Source organism: Staurois parvus, unplaced genomic scaffold (assembly GCF_062004578.1).
Source record: "Staurois parvus isolate SC_StPar_1 unplaced genomic scaffold, SC_StPar_1.0 ptg000578l, whole genome shotgun sequence".
Taxonomy (NCBI): domain Eukaryota; kingdom Metazoa; phylum Chordata; class Amphibia; order Anura; family Ranidae; genus Staurois; species Staurois parvus.
This window is the reverse complement of record NW_028318374.1, coordinates 3,415,007-3,434,733: the sequence shown is the minus strand read 5'-3', so window position 1 is coordinate 3,434,733 and position 19,727 is coordinate 3,415,007. Positions and strand designations below refer to the sequence as shown.

At 45.2% G+C, this 19,727-nt stretch overlaps 1 protein-coding gene across 2 annotated transcripts in view; it reads right to left on the bottom strand.

Moving 5' to 3' along the window:
• LOC149450216 (serine/threonine-protein kinase TNNI3K) overlaps positions 1-19,727 on the bottom strand; it is a 452,856-nt gene that overhangs the window by 268,026 nt on the left and 165,103 nt on the right. For both annotated transcript variants that reach the window (XM_089692165.1, XM_089692163.1), the window contains 3 exons: positions 7,842-7,934; positions 7,697-7,754; positions 3,338-3,532 (listed from right to left, as the gene is read on the bottom strand). In XM_089692165.1, the coding sequence (XP_089548291.1) occupies positions 3,338-3,532; positions 7,697-7,754; positions 7,842-7,934 (346 nt within the window). The remainder of the gene's footprint in view (positions 1-3,337; positions 3,533-7,696; positions 7,755-7,841; positions 7,935-19,727) is intronic.

Below are 19,727 nucleotides of genomic sequence, written 5' to 3'. Positions count from 1 at the left end.
ATTTCACTATTGTGAGTTTTTATAACATTTGTGACATTTTAAACTGAGTAAAACTGCACTTAGAAGGCCCCCCCCTCTCTCTCTCTCTCTCTCTCTCTCTCTCTCCATACTATCCTCATAGAGTTGGCTTACTCTGGGATGGCTGCCACTTAAGCGGTTATACAATTATGGACTCGGACTTTTGTATATTTGCAGGATATGAGCCTCTAGTGCGCTGAGAGAGTTCTTTATATTGTTTAAAAAATGGACAGGCAGCGGGCAAGGATTAGCCATAATCTAAATTCAAGGCTTGGGGGTTGATTTACTAAAGGCAAATAGACTGTGCACCATGCAAGTGCAGTTGCTTCAGAGCTTTGTAAATGAGATAAAGATTCACTTTGCAAGATATATCCAATCACATGCAAAGAAAATTGAAATAAAGCACTTTCATGCTTGGATGATGGAAGTCAGTAGAGCTTCTGCTCATTAAAAGCTCTTGAGCAACTGCTCTTGCAGAGTCCAACTGCACTTTGCAAAGTGCACAGTCTATTTGCCTAGTAAATCAACCACTTTGTTTCTCATTTTGGATGGAGTAGGGAATAGTTAAACCCCCTGTCAGATGTCTAAAAATCTGTGTTCTGTTGGAGAGATTTCCCTTCACATCCTCTGATGTAAATACAACAAAAAGTGAAAGGAAATCCTTTTCAAGGGTCTTGCATACAGGCTGAATGAGCATACTTGCTGTATCCACCCAGGCAGCCAAGGTGCAGCATACAGCCTGTCAGTGACATAAATGGCTGTATAAGGTACTGCTGGAAACACGAGTACAGTGTGCAGGCATTTGCAAAAACTGAACTGAAAACTCAAATAAGGAACGGAAAAATTAAATACTATTATTTTTCCCAGCTATCTTATGTGAACTACAGAACTCCTCACCTGTATGTAATGGAGATGAGGGGGAGGTGTTTGTAGTCCAAATCAAGATAACAACCTATGGGGACAGTTTACAGTTTAGTGAAAAAGCATTTCCACCCTAGGACAGGGGTGTCCAAACTTTCTAAACAAAGGGCCAGTTTACTGTCCTTCAAGCTTTAGGAGGGCTGGACTGTGGCCAGAGGGAGTAGAAAATGTTTTGGTGTCAGTGGGAGTAAACAGTGTCCCATCTTTGGTGGTAGTGGGAAGAATAGTGCCCCATTGTTGGTGTCAGTGTGAGCAATAGTGCCCCATCCTTGGTGTCGGGGGGAGGAACAGTGCCCCATCCTTGGCGTCAGTGGGAGGAATAGTGCCCCATTCTTGGTGTCAGTGGGAGGAATAGTGCCCCATCATTGGTGTCAGTGGGAGGAATAGTGGCCCATCATTGGTATCAGTGGGGAGAATTGTGCCTCATCGTTGGTGGCAGTGGGAGGAATAGTGCTCTATCATTGGTGTCAGTGGGATGAATAGTGCCCCATCCTTTGCGTCAGTGGGAGGAATAGTGCCCCATCGTTGCTGTCAGTGGGAGGAATAGTGCCCCATCATTGGTGTCAGTGGGAGGAATAGTGGCCCATCATTGGTATCAGTGGGGAAAAGAGTGCATCATCGTTGGTGGCAGTGGGAGGAATAGTGCTCTATCATTGGTGTCAGTGGGAGGAATAGTGCACCATCCTTGGTGCCAGGGGGAGGAATAGTGCCCCATCCTTGGCGTCAGTGGGAGGAATAGTGCCCCATTCTTGGTGTCGGTGGGAAGAATAGTGCCCCATCATTGGTGTCAGTGGGAGGAATAGTGGCCCATCATTGGTGTCAGTGGGAGGAATAGTGGCCCATCATTGGTATCAGTGGGGAAAAGAGTGCATCATCGTTGGTGGCAGTGGGAGGAATAGTGCTCTATCATTGGTGTCAGTGGGAGGAATAGTGCACCATCCTTGGTACCAGGGGGAGGAATAGTGACCCATCCTTGGTGTTAGTGGGAGGAATACTGGCCCATCATTGGTATCAGTGAGAAGAATAGTGCCCCATTGTTGCTGCCAGTGGGAGGAATAGTGCCCCATCGTTGGTGTCAGTGGGAGGAATAGTGGTCCATCATTGGTATCAGTGGGGAGAATAGTGTCTCATCGTTGGTGGCAGTGGGAGGAATAGTGCTCCATCATTGGTGTCAGTAGGAGGAATAGTGCCCCATCATTGGTGTCAGGGGGAGGAACAGTGCCCCATCCTTTGCGTCAGTGGGAGGAATAGTGCCCCATTCTTGTTGTCAGTGGGAGGAATAGTGGCCCATCATTGGTATCAGTGGGGAGAAGAGTGCCTGATCGTTGGTGGCAGTGGGAGGAACAGTGCCCTATCCTTTGCGTCAGTGGGAGGAATAGTGCCCCATTCTTGGTGTCAGTGGGAGGAATAGTGGCCCATCATTGGTATCAGTGGGGAGAAGAGTGCCTCATCGTTGGTGGTAGTGGGAGGAATAGTGCTCCATCATTGGTGTCAGGGGGAGGAACAGTTCCCCATCCTTGGCATCAGTGGGAGGAATAGTGCCCCATTCTTGGTGTTAGTGGGAGGAATAGTGGCCCATCATTGGTATCAGTGGGAGGAATAGTGGCCCATTATTGGTATCAGTGGGAAGAATAGTGCCCCATCATTGGTGTTAGTGGGAGGAATAGTGGCCCATCATTGGTATCAGTGGGAGGAATAGTGGCCCATTATTGGTATCAGTGGGAAGAATAGTGCCCCATCATTGCTGTCAGTGGGAGGCATAGTGCCCCATCGTTGGTGTCAGTGGGAGGAATAGTGGCCCATCATTGGTATCAGTGGGAGGAATAGTGCCTCATCGTTGGTGGCAGTGGGAGGAATAGTGCCCTATCATTGGTATCAGTGGGAGGAATAGTGCCCCATCATTGGTATCAGTGGGAAGAATAGTGCCCCATCATTACTGTCAGTGGGAGGAATAGTGCCCCATCGTTGGTGTCAGTGGGAGGAATAGTGGCCCATCATTGGTGTCAGTGGGAGGAATAGTGCCCCATCATTGGTTTCAGTGGGAGGAATAGTGCCCCATCGTTGGTGTCAGTGGCAGGAACTATTACCCACTGTTACTGAGAGTGCGGGGAATAATGGCCCAAAGGCGGGATAATAAGAAGCAGAGGGACTCATCCAGCTCTCAGGTCGCAGTTTGGAGACCACTGCCCTAGGACAAGAATATGTTCCTGGCAGGATCAGCAGGTAAAAATAAAATAAAAAGTCTGAAAAGAAGGAAAAATGAAGTCTAGCCTCCAAATCTAAGGACTAGTAAAATGTAATATATATTGTGTACAAGATGTTACTTTTTACAAATCTGTGTATATTTTACAGATTTACAAACAATCTTTATTGTGTATGTTTTGTGCATATAAATTACCTTTTTTGCTCATGAAGAAGAGAAAAGAGCGAGCCTCCTGAGACGTACTGAGTCACGATGGCAAACTGACTGGGGTCATCCAAGCAGGCGCCAACAAACTGGATGACACAAGGGTGGTTAAGCCGACAGAGTATGGAGACCTCTCGGCAGAACATGTCCACGTCAGACTTGGAACAGTAAGTGTTCGCTCTGTATCTGAAAGGTCAAAAACAATATAATAGTGCTGTTTTAATGAAGAACAAAAAAATATACAGAGGAATTATCCATGGTACAACCATTTAAAAAATCTTTAAAAACAAAAATATTGTTTTTTTTTCTCAATTCTTTATGCATAAGCACACAAGAGTTTGTACAGTCAATTAGATCACATCTGCAGATATAAAGTACAGTATGTGCATTGCATTATAGAACCATGTTAGTGTCAAGACTGTAAAAGAGTACAACATTTTGTTAAAGGGGAGAAGGATCTACATGAGCCGTGGTAGAATACACATAACTGGAAGAAACACTGGTTCTGCACAAACCATGAGTGTTTACTTTTTTAAGTTGGAACAAGGGGAATACAGCAGCAGGGATGGAAAATGGGCATATAAAAAAAAAAAAAAAAGAGAGAGAGGATAAGATGGTGAGATATCGTTTTAGGCAACTTCTCTTCCTCTAGCAACCCCCTATATTGCTCCACTCCTTCACCTCCAGCACACCCCTGTATTGCTCCTCTTCATCTCCAGCATCCCCACCTATGTTGCTCCTCTTCTCCACCTTCAGCATCCTCCCTATATTGCGCCTATTCTCCACCTTCTCCACCCCCCCCCCCCTATATTACTCCTCTTCTCCTCTTTTAGCACCCCCTATATTGCTGCTATTCTCTGTATTGTTTCTCTTCTTCATATTCAGCATCCCTCCTGTACTGCTCTTCTTCTTCACCTCCAGCATCCCTCCTGTACTGCTCTTCTTCTTCACCTCCAGCATCCCTCCTGTACTGCTCTTCTTCTTTACCTTCAGCATCCTCCTGTAATGCTCTTCTTCTTCACCTCCAGCATCCATCCTGTACTGCTCTTCTTCTTCACCTCCAGCATCCCTCCTGTACTGCTCTTCTTCTTTACCTTCAGCATCCTCCTGTAATGCTCTTCTTCTTCACCTTCAGCATCCATCCTGTACTGCTCTTCTTCTTCACCTCCAGCATCCCTCCTGTACTGCTCTTCTTCTTCACCTCCAGCATCCCTCCTGTACTGCTCTTCTTCTTCACCTCCAGCATCCATCCTGTACTGCTCTTCTTCTTCACCTCCAGCATCCCTCCTGTACTGCTCTTCTTCTTCAACTCCAGCATCCATCCTATACTGCTCCTCTTCACCTTCAGCATCCCTCCTGTTCTGCTCTTCTTCTTCTTCACCTCCAGCATCCATCCTATACTGCTCCTCTTCACCTCCAGCATCCCTCCTGTTCTGCTCTTCTTCTTCACCTCCAGCATCCCTCCTGTACTGCTCTTCTTCTTCACCTCCAGCATCCCTCCTGTACTGCTCTTCTTCTTTACCTTCAGCATCCTCCTGTAATGCTCTTCTTCTTTACCTTCAGCATCCTCCTGTAATGCTCTTCTTCTTCACCTCCAGCATCCATCCTGTACTGCTCTTCTTCTTCACCTCCAGCATCCCTCCTGTACTGCTCTTCTTCTTCACCTCCAGCATCCCTCCTGTACTGCTCTTCTTCTTTACCTTCAGCATCCTCCTGTAATGCTCTTCTTCTTCACCTCCAGCATCCATCCTGTACTGCTCTTCTTCTTCACCTCCAGCATCCCTCCTGTACTGCTCTTCTTCTTTACCTTCAGCATCCTCCTGTAATGCTCTTCTTCTTCACCTCCAGCATCCATCCTGTACTGCTCTTCTTCTTCACCTCCAGCATCCCTCCTGTACTGCTCTTCTTCTTCACCTCCAGCATCCCTCCTGTACTGCTCTTCTTCTTCACCTCCAGCATCCATCCTGTACTGCTCTTCTTCTTCACCTCCAGCATCCCTCCTGTACTGCTCTTCTTCTTCAACTCCAGAATCCATCCTATACTGCTCCTCTTCACCTTCAGCATCCCTCCTGTTCTGCTCTTCTTCTTCTTCACCTCCAGCATCCATCCTATACTGCTCCTCTTCACCTCCAGCATCCCTCCTGTTCTGCTCTTCTTCTTCACCTCCAGCATCCCTCCTGTACTGATCTTTTTTGCCTCCAGCATCCCTCTTCTACTGATCTTTTTTACCTCCAGCATTCCTCCTCTAATGATCTCCTCCACCTCTTGCATTCCTCCCATGCTGATAATTTTATTCCCCTCTGGCACCTCCCTGTATTGCTCCTCTTCTTCATCTATAGCAACCTCCTATATTGCCCCTCTATTTCACATCCAGCACCTCCCTATATTGCTCCTTCTCTTCACTCCAGCATCCCCTTGTATTGATCCTTTTCTTCACCGCCAGCACCAGAATGTATAGCTCATTTTCCTCACCTCCAACATCTTCCCCAATTGCTCCTTTTCATCACTTCCAGCATTCCCTGTATTGCTTATTTTCTTCACTCCCAGAACCCTCCTTGTATTGTTCCTTTTCTTCACCACCTGCATCCTCCCGGATAACTATTCTTCACCTTCTGCTCCCCCCTCCCCCAACAATTGCTTTTCTGCTCCACCTCCAGCATCCCCTCTGTAGTGCTCTTGTTCCTCATCTCCAGCTCCAACCCCCTTCCCCTCCCCGCCCTGTATTGCTTTAAGTCCTGTACGTTGCAAGGTGGGGTCTCCATGGATTGGACTTTTTTTTCAGCACATTCCACAGATGCTCAATTGGATTGAGATCTGGAGAACTTGGAGGCCAAGTCAAGATGTCAAACTCATCGTTGTCTACCTCAAACCATTAATGAATTCATCAGGGTAGGCCACCTTATTCCATTGCTTTGTGTTCCAGTTCAGATGCTCACAAGCTGATAGTAGGCACTTTTGGTTGTGGACACAGGTCAGCATGGACACCCTGACCGGTCTGCAGTTACACAGACCAATATGCAACAAACCGTGATGTTCTGTGTGTTTTGAGCAATTTGAGCTACAGTAGTTTTCCATTTGATTTGACAACACAGGCCAGCCTTCACTACCTATGTGCATCAATGAACCTTGGTCACCCATGACCCTGTCACAGGTTCACCTGTTCTCCTTTCTTAGACCAATTTTGGTCGGTCCTGACCACTGCAGACCGGGAACATTCCACAATATCTGCAGTTCTGGAGTTAGTCTGACTGGCAGGAATGGACTTGCCAATAACGGTGGGACTCACCTGCCTTGTGGGCTGCAGTACCAGGGCTGGCCAGCGGGTGCTCTCAGCAATCAGAGACTCACCCCTGCAGTCAGCCAAAACACCTGAAGCTGATTGCAGGGGTTGTATTTAAGGAATGACCAGACTCACAGTCAGGGCCTTGGTGTGTGTTTTTCCATGGGCCCCTGTATCTTGTAACCTGCATTCCTGTTCCTGTTCCTGTTTCTGCCTGACTTGTTGCCGACCCTGCCTGATCCTGACCTCTGCTGACTTCTCCTGTTTGATCCCTGGCTTGTGACCCTGACCATTCTCTCCGCCTGCTCCTCCTGTACCTACCTGCCCGATAGTTATTGACCCGGCCTGCCTGACTACGTTGTGCTAGATATGTGTATGTACCTGTGTATCTATATCAGTTTAGGTTTGGGTTTGTTTCACCTTGTTGTATGTATTTGTGTTAGCTTGGGGTTTGGTGCACTGCGTTTATATTTGTATTGTTAGTCTCAATAAATTATATTATTTACTATATCTGAAGCCTACGTTTCCCTGTGTCAGTCCACACACTTCTGGTCACGCCCGCATCCCTGACACTGACCCAGTCATCTAGCCATTACAATTTGGCCATTGTCAGTCATTAAGTCCTTGTGCTTGGCCATTTTTTCTGCACAAATCATCTTCAGGGACAGTATGTTCACTTGCCACCTAATACTGTATATAGCACCCACTTTCAGATATCATTGTAAGGAGATAATGTTATTTACCTTACCTGTCAGTGGACATAATGTTATGACTAATTGGTGTATAGTCTCTTTGTAAGAATACATTACATTGCTTGAAATTACAAAGCACAGAATAAAGTAGCCTAAAGCAACCTATCAGAATTCATTCAGTGATTCTACTTCCGTAACCTGAAATGTGATCACTGTACGTTCCCGCACTTACAATGTACATTATTTTAGGGAGTTGGGTCACTGAAAGAGCCCTGCAATATACAAAAGATATATACAGTATATAACAAATATTGTCAAAAGGAAGTTTTGTTTACTGTGTTCCCAAAAGCATATCAGAAAGAAGTTTGCCGATTTTACCTTTTCACGGCCACAATTTTATTGCGGCATCTTCCTTTGTATACTTTCCCAAATGACCCTGTAAAATATCAAAGAAAGGGTCACAGCTCTGATTATAAATAATTAACAGTGCTTCACAGTCTGTGACTCACGACTAATCTCACACCTGATCCAATTATTTCATGAAATTCAATTTCAGACATCTGGAGGTGAAAGTGTGAGGGCAGGTTGGCACGCAGCAGCAGTACGTCTGCTTTTTCTGAAAAAAAAAAAATATATATATATATATATATATAAAACAATGATCAATTATGTGCTGTAATATTCTTTGTATTTTTTTATTTGCTGTATTCTGCTAAAACCTTGATCATCTCACCTTGTGTATATCACGAAACAATATTAAAGTTCTGGTTCAGGGCAAACCATTTCAACAGTGACTATAAGATAGAGCTGCCAGATGCCAGATGCCAGACACGTCTGGTTTGTATGGCAGCCTGAACAGGTCACTTTGGCCTTAAAGTATATGTAAACCCTCACCTTGTAAAACAGCCCATTCAGTTTAAATAGAAGAAGGGCAAAACATTTGTGTATAGAAATAAAAAAAAATAAACACCTATTCTCCCCCCTTTATTTATAGTGATCACATACCTTCTGTTCTCATCTGCATAGAGAAGTGAGGGTGGAGAAATAGCAGCACACTGTGTCTGCCCAGTGAATGTATGTGCAGGGAGGAGTGTCAGGACAAGTCTGATCATTGGAGGAGAGCAGGCTGGGTTCACAGCACAGCTAGAGAACTGACCACGTTGTGCTCTCATGCTTATTGTGGACAGTTTTTAATAGGAAAGCAGAGGGACTGGCAGGAAAACCAGGGATTTCACACAAAGTATAGAGAGAACAGGATACTTTTTCATACAAGCACATGGTTCTGCAGGCACATATCATCAATATGAAATGTTGGGTGATATATTCTTTATTAAATGTACTTTTGGTGGCATGATCCATGGTGGGAGCATCAAAATAAGTTTAGTGTCTGGTGCAATGCCACTCCCATGACTGCCTCAGCATAAATCCCAGAACACACTTTTGTGCTTGCGTGGATTAACAACTTGGAGTTACATAGGGCAATGGACCCACATCCCATCGTGGCCTGACAATGTTGACTGCCTAGGTGACCAATCATCAAATATCAGCACTGTCAGGTGGGAGGAAGGGAAGTGGGTAACATGCTTCCTATACTGACTAGTACCTAGTATTTTATCTTGGCTCCCGGCAGTCAAATGGAAGTTTGCTGGAGTGAAGAGAAGGCAAGTGTGACAGACCCTACCGGGGCAGGGGCTTTTGTAAGGGGCTGCAGGCTAGCCTCTTGCCTACTGACCATGGGCCCTGGCATCTGAGGGGGCTCTATTTTTTAATGTGTGACTGGGGGGGACCTTTGGAGTAGTTTACTTGGGATTCAAGTCCATGTCCAAAACACAGACTCTGAGAACTGAAGGACCAACATACAGATGTGGGGTCTCTATGCCCAAACTAGCATTGACTGCATTAACCCCCTCCTTCCCAGACTCAGAGACTCTAAGAAGATGTTGATGTAATTAGAAAAACAATCTGATGTGAGGAATCTTGCTGTAATATGTTTATTAAGGTGTAATGTGTTTACTATCTTCTCCCATTGTGTACCTCCCAGGTGTGCTTTCCCATTGTTGATTGAGTCACCTATTGTGGGTCTGTTGGCAAGTCCTCTTGGAGGCTCCTACATGATGAGATTAGACTGATGTCAGCTCCACCTCCTTATCTAATCAGTGTGGGATGTAATATTTGTTTTATTGTTCATGTGGGAGCACTGCCCCTATTTCTGGAGTGTATAAAAACTGTATTTCTGTTCAATAGTTCCAGTTTGGTATCTAAGCTAGTCTCGGCCTAGTCTTGGGTGCCTAGTCTTGAGCTAAAAAGCTAAAAACCTTGGTCCTATGTCCCAGTGGCAAGGAAGCAGTTCTCTGACGGAAGGCACAAGCTGGGTGCCAGGCGTTCCGTCAGATTTGGTGGCAGTAGTGGGATGCTTCCTGCAGTCTGGAACATCCAAACCACCACCAGGATCTGAGGTCCGGATAGTAGAAGAGGAGAGGTACAGACACCAGCCGCCATGGAAGAGGAATTTTTAAGTGCAAGAGATTAAAGTGTAGCACAGAGGACCAGTGTTAGTGCAACTCTGGAAGGAAGCATTAGTCTGAGAGCAGCGCTGCCAAGTTAAAATTCTCCTCTCCATCAAGGAAAGAAACTGGTTGCAGTACACAAGGCGGATTCTGTTATTGGGGGAACAACCACACAAGGAGTGGACAGCTGAGTTAAGCAGGCTGGTCCAGGTGGAGATGTGGTTGGATGAAAGCTACAGAGCGCTCCGCTAGCATGTAACCCAAGCGTGCACTTGGACAGCAGACAACAGCCCACCATAAGGCTTTGGCTATGATGACTTGGGGCTGTTGTACTGGAGGCTGTCAAAGGACCCTGACTTCGGGAGTGATCTGGAATGGCATTTGGAGGAAATCATGGATTACAGAGACAAGATGTTGAACATCTCGGAAGTGGCGCAGGGAAGCTCACAGCTGATGACATCACCTGGAACCAGAAATCTGCATGCAGCATGCATTTGCAGCATGCACACTCTTTCCTCAGGCCTTGAGCCTTCCCCAGGCTATGAGCCTCTCTGCTATTCCTGGAACCCTGGAACCCACCAGAGAGGGTGGGACGAGGAGTAGGACCGCATAGGAACGAGCTACCGCATCCCCTTAATACGCTGCAGTCAGACATGCTTATTTTATCCTACACTTTTGAGTTTTGTACTTATTAAACTGCTTGATTTTAATCACATCTACACTTAGATTGGCGCCGCTGTGTTTTTTTCTCTCTCTTTCTGTGTACTACAGTTGCTTTCTGCTCTGACAGCTGGCTGCCTTCACTTCCAAGACCTATATCCACCAAGGAGATATTTCTTATTCCTGGACTCCTATCATTAGGACAGTGCCAGATTATACATGTCCGCAAGTTTCATCTTATACTGTATGGACTCATATTTTGATCTTTATTTGGTTTACATATTTTAGCGCTCCCCACTTCTCCCTGTCCACATCTCCTTTTGTAACACAATACAAATAATTGCCTCTAATGTTTGAAAACCAGTAATGCACTGTCTCTTCCTGCTCTGCAAATGCTCAGTTGTTCTCTATTCTTGGCACTGTGCCTAAAATCCAAGCCACTAGATGCCAGTTAGCTGACAGCTTTAGAATTTATTGTTGCTAAAGGGGAAGACAGCAACAAAATTGACACAGACTGTGCTGAGAGAACACAGATTAGGGAGGGAGAAAAGAAAAGCAGGAGAGGTGACAGGACAAACTCTGCTGCCAGAGAGACACATAGGAGGTAAACTTACATATGTCCTATTATACAACCAAGGGTGGAAATGTACATATTTTAATTGAAGAAAGTGACATATAGGTTTTGAGACCAGGGGGGGGGGGGGTATTTTCCAATATATAATTGACTGCTCTGGGCTTCAACCAAATGGTGGCCTCCAGCAAAATGAAAGAAGAACAATGCTAGAGGCAATTTATAGCAGACACTAATTTTAGTAGCATAAATATTAAAGTGGAATGTGTGTCCTTCTATTAAAGAACATTAATTGTTAGCAAACTGTTATGGGTAAAGTTCTGCTTTAAAATGATCATTCAAGCCAATTCAAAGGTGTAAATGCACCCTTTAAAACAGAGTGACTTGAGAGTACATTTGACTAAATGCTCTTATTTGTCTATATGGATCAGTATGTTTTCTGTACATGGGAGGGCACTCAGGGGGCTTCAGAAACCTGCCTCAGCTACTCCCTTTTTATGCCTGTATGTACTAAGTTCCAGATTGCAGATTATATTTTCCAGTGTATGACTGAATCTGACTATCTGCAATCAGCCAGCCACACAGGCACTTGGGAAATACAGCCCCACGCTTTATAAAAACATCATTACAAAGCTGTGATATTCCCTCATTTGTAGCTGATATACTGTAACCTTCTGTAACCAATTCCACTACATTCTAAATTCTGAACATAAAGCTGCAAAATACGTGAAATACGGATATTAGTAGATGTCTTCCAGACTGGAACTATGCCCACATGAAATCCCCCAACATGTTTTCCAGCTATTTACCTTGCAACGCATCTGTCACTGTTACAGATCACTCCTAATGACAATCTGCTTGGAATAAGCCAATGTAATATTTATGTCTGTGGCATATTAACTACAGTGGAGTATGAAGAGCATTAATTAGATGTATGGTTTGGAAAGAGTCTCCCCTGAATAGGGCCGGAGGTAGGAAAGCTTGTACAGTATTTAGGATGAAAATAACACTGGCATGAAAATAATACTAATAATAAAGGACAATGCAGCAGAACAGGGCCCTATGCAGGTAGAAGGAGGCCATAGGACAAGAGGGACCATCTGCGGTTACTGTTGGACCACATGAGAGGAGGAACCATCTGAGGGTAAAAAGGGATTACCAGGAAGGGAGGAGCCATCTGAACGCAAAAGGTGATAAAAGGCAAGGGAGGAGCCATCTGGGGGTAACAAGGGAGCCACAGAAAGACAGCGACTATCTAAGTGTAGTGGGACCACTGTTAGAGAGGCCTATGTGAGGATAGTTGAAAGCCACAGAAAGAGTTGGCCATCAGGCTATATGAGGGTGGAGGGAAACAGGAACAGTGGGGCCATGAGGAGTAGTGGAGAAGACAAACAAAAAGGGCGAGAAGGGAGGTCTCAGGATCCATATAGGGGTAAAAGAAAGCCCCAAAAAGACAATTCTGAGTAAAGAAGTGAGGGAAGCTACAGAAAGATAAAGAGCCATTGGGCCATCCAAGGGCGGACTGACCATTTGGAAACTCGGGCACTGCCCGAGGGCCCAGGGTCAGTAGGGGGCCCCATGAGATGCCCCTGGTACCTTTTTCATAGGCTTTTTTGAGTTTGGGCAAGGACACAGGGGCCCCATGATCCCCTATTGCCCGGGGGGCCCCATGAGTTGTCAGTTTGCCCCTGGGGCCATCTATGGCAGGGGTCTCCAAACTTTTCATTCAAAGGACCAGTTTACTGTACTTCAGACTTTAGGGGGCCTGATTGTGGCCAGTGGGGGTAGAAAATATCCCGGACCTAGCATCAGTGAGAATAAACATGGCCTCAGGGTTGGTGGTCAGTAAAAGGAAGAGTATTGCACCATCATTGGTATCAGTGGAAGGAACAGTAACCCATCGTTGGTATCAGTGGGAGAAATAGTGTATCAGTTTGGGTGTCAGTGGGGCACTATTCCTCTGAATGATACAAGGCACTCGTCTTGTATCATTCAGAGAATAAGTGCCCCAAGAGCCGGTTAAAGGCTGGCAAAGGGCCGCATCCGGCACCTGGGCCACAGTTTGGAGACCTCTGATCTAGAGGTAGAGGAAAGCCACAGGAAGAGCGTGGCTATCAGGTGGAGTGAGGAAGACACAGAAAAAGGGATTGAGGGGAAGCTTTAGTAAGAGTAGTGCCATCTGGGGGCAAAGGAGACCCAAAGAAAGATTATCTGAGGGTAGAGGGGCCACAGAAAGAGAGGTGACATCTAGGGGAAAAGGTGGAGCCACATGAATAGAGGAGTCATCTTGGGATAGTGGGGAGAGGATGGTACAGAAAAGAACAGGCCCTCTGGAAGTTGAAGGGAAGAAACCATCCATCCACCTAGAATGTTCAGGGTCCATATAAGCATCAAATTACGTCACTGCATGTTTGCTATGTCTGGGCTTTCCATAGCTTTTACCATAGCTAGGGTGAATCTCAGGTAGGGTTGCTGAGAAAGGTATGAACACTTACAGTGGGGCAAAAAAGTATTTAGTCAGCCACCAATTGTGCAAGTTCTCCCACTTAAAAAGATGAGAGAGGCCTGTAATTGGCATCATAGGTAGATCTCAACTATGAGAGACAAAATGAGAAAAAAAATCCAGACAATCACATTGGCTGATTTGGAAAGAATTGATTTGCAAATTATGGTGAAAAATAAGTATTTGGTCAATATCAAAAGTTCATCTCAATACTTTGTTATATATCCTTTGTTGGCAATGACAGAGGTCAAACATTTCCTGTAAGTCTTCACAAGGTTGGCACACACTGTTGCTGGTATGTTGGCCCATTCCTCCATGCAGATCTCCTCTAGAGCAGTGATGTTTTGGGGCTGTCGCTGGGCAACACGGACTATCAAATCTCTCCAAAGGTTTTCTATGGGGTTGAGATCTGGAGACTGGCTAGGCCACCCCAGGACTTTGAAATGCTTCTTACGAAGCCACTCCTTCATTGCCCGGGCAGTATGTTTGGGATCATTGTCATGTTGGAAGACCCAGCCACGTTTCATCTTCAATGCCCTTGCTGATGGAAGGAGGTTTGCACTCAAAATCTCACGATACATGGACCCATTCATTCTGTCCTGTACATGGATCAGTCGTCCTGGTCCCTTTGCGGAGAAACAGCCCCAAAGCATGATGTTGCCACCCCCATGCTTCACAGTAGGTATGGTGTTCTTTGGATGAAACTCAGCATTCTCTCTCCTCCAAACACGACGAGTTGTGTTTCTACCAAACAGTTCTATTTTTGTTTCATCTGACCATATGACATTCTCCCAATCCTCTTCTGGATCATCCAAATGCTCTCTAGCAAACTTCAGACGGGCCCGGACATGTACTGGCTTAAGCAGGGGGAGAGAGAATGCTGAGTTGCATCAAAAGAACACCATACCTACTGTGTAATTTGCAAATAAATTCTTTCCAAATCAGCCAATGTGATTGTCTGGATTTGTTTTCTCATTTTGTCTCTCATAGTTGAGGTCTACCTATGATGCCAATTACAGGCCTCTCTCATCTTTTTAAGTGGGAGAACTTGCACAATTGGTGGCTGACTAAATACTTTTTTGCCCTACTGTACATATCTCCAACTGGTATTATTCTCATTGATTGGACTAGGGCTACATGGTACAAAGGTGTGTTGAAACAGCTATGTGGCTTCCATGTATTTTCTATGTGCATGCAACTAAGACCTCTGTTTTGATACTAGAAGCATGCAAGACAGGTCGTCTTTACTGATTGACAACATTTTAACCCCGTTTGTTACCTTGTCATGAAATACATGAAAATAAATACATGGTAGAGAAAACAACAGATATAGGTAGTAGTAGTTAGTCATATTCAACTGGAGCTGAATGACAAAGATGTTTTGTATCTTAACATGTCAGACCTTCAGTTTTAGGGATAGATGGAAGTCACAGGAAGAGAGAGGGCCATTTCAGGGTAGAGGAACACCACAGTAAGAGTCTAGCTATCAGAAAGAAGTGGCGGAACACAGAATGTAGGATAGAGAGGAGGCTCAGAGAAGAACAGTTTTATTTGGGGTTAAAGAAAAGCCCCAGAAATAATGTGCAATCTAGGTGTAGAGAAACCTAGGATCTGAAGAAATAGCTTGGTAAAACAACCAAATGTCTTCAACATTACAGAACACAGTTGAATGTCACTAACTACCAACAGCTCTACCATGGCCTGGATAAATGAGAACCCTCACAGACAACAGATGTAGTTAAAAGATGTTGTTTTTAGAACTTTTATTCGATTAGCTAAACAGATTCAACATTTGGTTCCCACCACAGCAACGTGAAAGGACAATCAAAGGACAAGGTTGGAAAATGTTTGTTGAATCTAATGGAAAGGAAAAAATACTAATTGTTGAATTTTCTCCGGGCCAAGAAAAAGCTTAACTAATCCTATGTACATGCACTTGTCAATGTTAACCTGAAGATAGAACTTTCGTTCTATGGAGACATTGGCATGGTACTTGAATGGAAAGTCACCCAAAATTAGTTGAGTCCATGAAAGCACCATCGAATGGTCAGATGAGCGATTTTTATATTTACTTCTTGGAACATTTAAAGCGATTCTAAAGTCAAACTTTTTCTTTTTTAAAATAACAAACATGTTATTCTTACGTTGTCTTTGCAATGGTTTTGCACAGAGCAGCCCCGATCCTCTTCTTCTTGCGTCCCCTGCCTGTGCTCCTGGCTTCTCTCCTCTGCCAAGTGCCCCCATATTAAGCAGATTGCATAAGACACACAGAGTGCAGCTTAGCCCCGCCCTCCGATCCCTCTTCACTGGCTGTGAGTGACAGCAGCAGGAGCCAATGGCTCCCACTGCTGTGTCTGAGCCAATGAAAAGAGAGAGAGCCGAGGGAGCCTCTGCTCTCATGCTCATTGCTGGATCGAGATTGGGCTTAGATAAGTATGTAACTTCCCTGGCGGTATTCCCGAGTGTAGCTCGGGGTAAAGTTTCAGCACCACAAGCGGTAACCCCGAGCTACACTCGGGAATACTCTGCAGCATTGCTCCAGGATCTCTTCTTCACTTACCTTGTCCTGCGTGCTCCTGCGATGTCCCCCCTGCAGTGTCCCCAGCAATGTCATCCGGCCGATGCCGGCATTCGTCTTCTGGGTTCCGTCCCCTGCGATGTCGGGACATACGGGGATGGAACTGGCGGGAAATTTAAAAATGTCAAAAAGTGACATTCACTAAATACACTAAAATCACATAGTATAACATTACTGTATCAAACCATTTCACATACATTTTGTCCCGAGTGCTTTGTCCTGTGCCCTGCCTGCATTTTTACTGTTCTTTCTGCCTGGAAACTGAGAAACGTCCATGGCGTCCAAAAAGCGTCCCTTTACGTCAAAATCGGTTTTAGACCGGCTAGAGAACAGCGATAGTAAATCAGAACCACTTGCAGAATTGAGTGATAATGATTGGTGGGGGAATTCATCATCAGACACTGAAAACGATTTTGCGACTTTGCTCAGTGATGTGCGAACTTGGCGCTATATTTCAAATTTCAGTGTTTTCGGTTTGATTATATTATTGAATTAAATTTATTATTATTATATTATTATTTTTTATGATTATTTATTAAATTATAATTTATGATTTCGTGTTTCAAATTGTAACATACCCGGGATGTTTACTAGACTCTTGTTCTGACAGATTTTAGTGAGTTATTCCTAAAAATTACAGCCTACAATAAAAAAACTACATATTTCCATGCAAAATAATGTACCACTTTGAGCACAGAAATATGGACATAATCAGACCGCTAGGGAGGTTAAGGAGCTGTGGGGGAGTTTACATGCAGACTTTTTTTACATTAATGCATAAAATGTATTAAGGTTAAAAACGTTCTGCCTTTACCCCGGTTCACATATATGCGGCCGTACAGGCCACGCTTTGCGCGGGCACGAGAGCCCATTCATATGAATGGACTCCCGTGCCCGTGACACACAGGGAAGAAGTCCCTGCACTTTTGACAACACAGTCCTCACGGTTGTGTTTTCCAGTGTAGGCGGCGTTCCATTAGAACTAATGGCACCCGCCCGCGGGACCGCATTCCTCTGTGCGAGTGGTGCGGCTGCGTGGATTTTCACGTGAATCCGCAGCTTCACCACCCGCTCATATGTGAACCAAGACTCAGAGCCACTTTTAGTGAATTTTTTTCAGGTGTAAGGCCAGCATTATTAAAACGATGCATCTGCATGCGGCAACAATGACTAGCAACAACGTGTTTTGTTTTCTTTCCTTTCTGCACAGAGCCCTTGTGAGATCTGTGTCTGTCACCGATGATACGGGTATATACGGGGATAGATAAAAGGGTCTTGTGAGATCTGTGTCTGTCACCGATGATACGGGTATATACGGGGATAGATAAAAGGGTCTTGTGAGATCTGTGTCTGTCACCGATGATACGGGTATATACGGGGATAGATAAAAGGGTCTTGTGAGATCTGTGTCTGTCACCGATGATACGGGGATAGATAAAAGGGTCTTGTGAGATCTGTGTCTGTCACCGATGATACGGGGATAGATAAAAGGGTCTTGTGAGATCTGTGTCTGTCACCGATGATACGGGTATATACGGGGATAGATAAAAGGGTCTTTTGAGATCTGTGTCTGTCACCGATGATACGGGGATAGATAAAAGGGTCTTGTGAGATCTGTGTCCGTCACCGATGATACGGGTATATACGGGATAGATAAAAGGGTCTTGTGAGATCTGTGTCTGTCACCGATGATACGGGTGTATACGGGGATAGATAAAAGGGTCTTGTGAGATCTGTGTCTGTCACCGATGATACGGGTATATACGGGGATAGATAAAAGGGTCTTGTGAGATCTGTGTCCGTCACCGATGATACGGGTGTATACGGGGATAGATAAAAGGGTCTTGTTAGATCTGTGTCCGTCACCGATGACACGGGTGTATACGGGGATAGATAAAAGGGTCTTGTTAGATCTGTGTCCGTCACCGATGACACGGGTGTATACGGGGATAGATAAAAGGGTCTTGTGAGATCTGTGTCCGTCGCCGATGATACGGGTGTATACGGGGATAGATAAAAGGGTCTTGTGAGATCTGTGTCCGTCGCCGATGATACGGGTGTATACGGGGATAGATAAAAGGGTCTTGTGAGATCTGTGTCTGTCGCCGATGATACGGGTGTATACGGGGATAGATAAAAGGGTCTTGTGAGATCTGTGTCCGTCACCGATGATACGGGTATATACGGGGATAGATAAAAGGGTCTTGTGAGATCTGTGTCCGTCACCGATGATACGGGTATATACGGGGATAGATAAAAGGGTCTTGTGAGATCTGTGTCTGTCATCTATGATACGGGTGTATACGGGGATAGATAAAAGGGTCTTGTGAGATCTGTGTCTGTCGCCGATGATACGGGTATATACGGGGATAGATAAAAGGGTCTTGTGAGATCTGTGTCTGTCGCCGATGATACGGGTATATACGGGGATAGATAAAAGGGTCTTGTGAGATCTGTGTCTGTCGCCGATGATACGGGTGTATACGGGGATAGATAAAAGGGTCTTGTGAGATCTGTGTCTGTCGCCGATGATACGGGTGTATACGGGGATAGATAAAAGGGTCTTGTTAGATCTGTGTCCGTCACCGATGACACGGGTGTATACGGGGATAGATAAAAGGGTCTTGTGAGATCTGTGTCTGTCGCCGATGATACGGGTGTATACGGGGATAGATAAAAGGGTCTTGTGAGATCTGTGTCTGTCGCCGATGATACGGGTGTATACGGGGATAGATAAAAGGGTCTTGTGAGATCTGTGTCTGTCGCCGATGATACGGGTATATACGGGGATAGATAAAAGGGTCTTGTGAGATCTGTGTCTGTCGCCGATGATACGGGTATATACGGGGATAGATAAAAGGGTCTTGTGAGATCTGTGTCTGTCGCCGATGATACGGGTGTATACGGGGATAGATAAAAGGGTCTTGTGAGATCTGTGTCTGTCGCCGATGATACGGGTGTATACGGGGATAGATAAAAGGGTCTTGTTAGATCTGTGTCCGTCACCGATGACACGGGTGTATACGGGGATAGATAAAAGGGTCTTGTGAGATCTGTGTCCGTCACCGATGATACGGGTATATACGGGGATAGATAAAAGGGTCTTGTGAGATCTGTGTCTGTCGCCGATGATACGGGTGTATACGGGGATAGATAAAAGGGTCTTGTGAGATCTGTGTCTGTCGCCGATGATACGGGTGTATACGGGGATAGATAAAAGGGTCTTGTGAGATCTGTGTCTGTCGCCGATGATACGGGTATATACGGGGATAGATAAAAGGGTCTTGTGAGATCTGTGTCTGTCGCCGATGATACGGGTATATACGGGGATAGATAAAAGGGTCTTGTGAGATCTGTGTCTGTCGCCGATGATACGGGTGTATACGGGGATAGATAAAAGGGTCTTGTGAGATCTGTGTCTGTCGCCGATGATACGGGTGTATACGGGGATAGATAAAAGGGTCTTGTTAGATCTGTGTCCGTCACCGATGACACGGGTGTATACGGGGATAGATAAAAGGGTCTTGTGAGATCTGTGTCCGTCACAGATGATACGGGTATATACGGGGATAGATAAAAGGGTCTTGTGA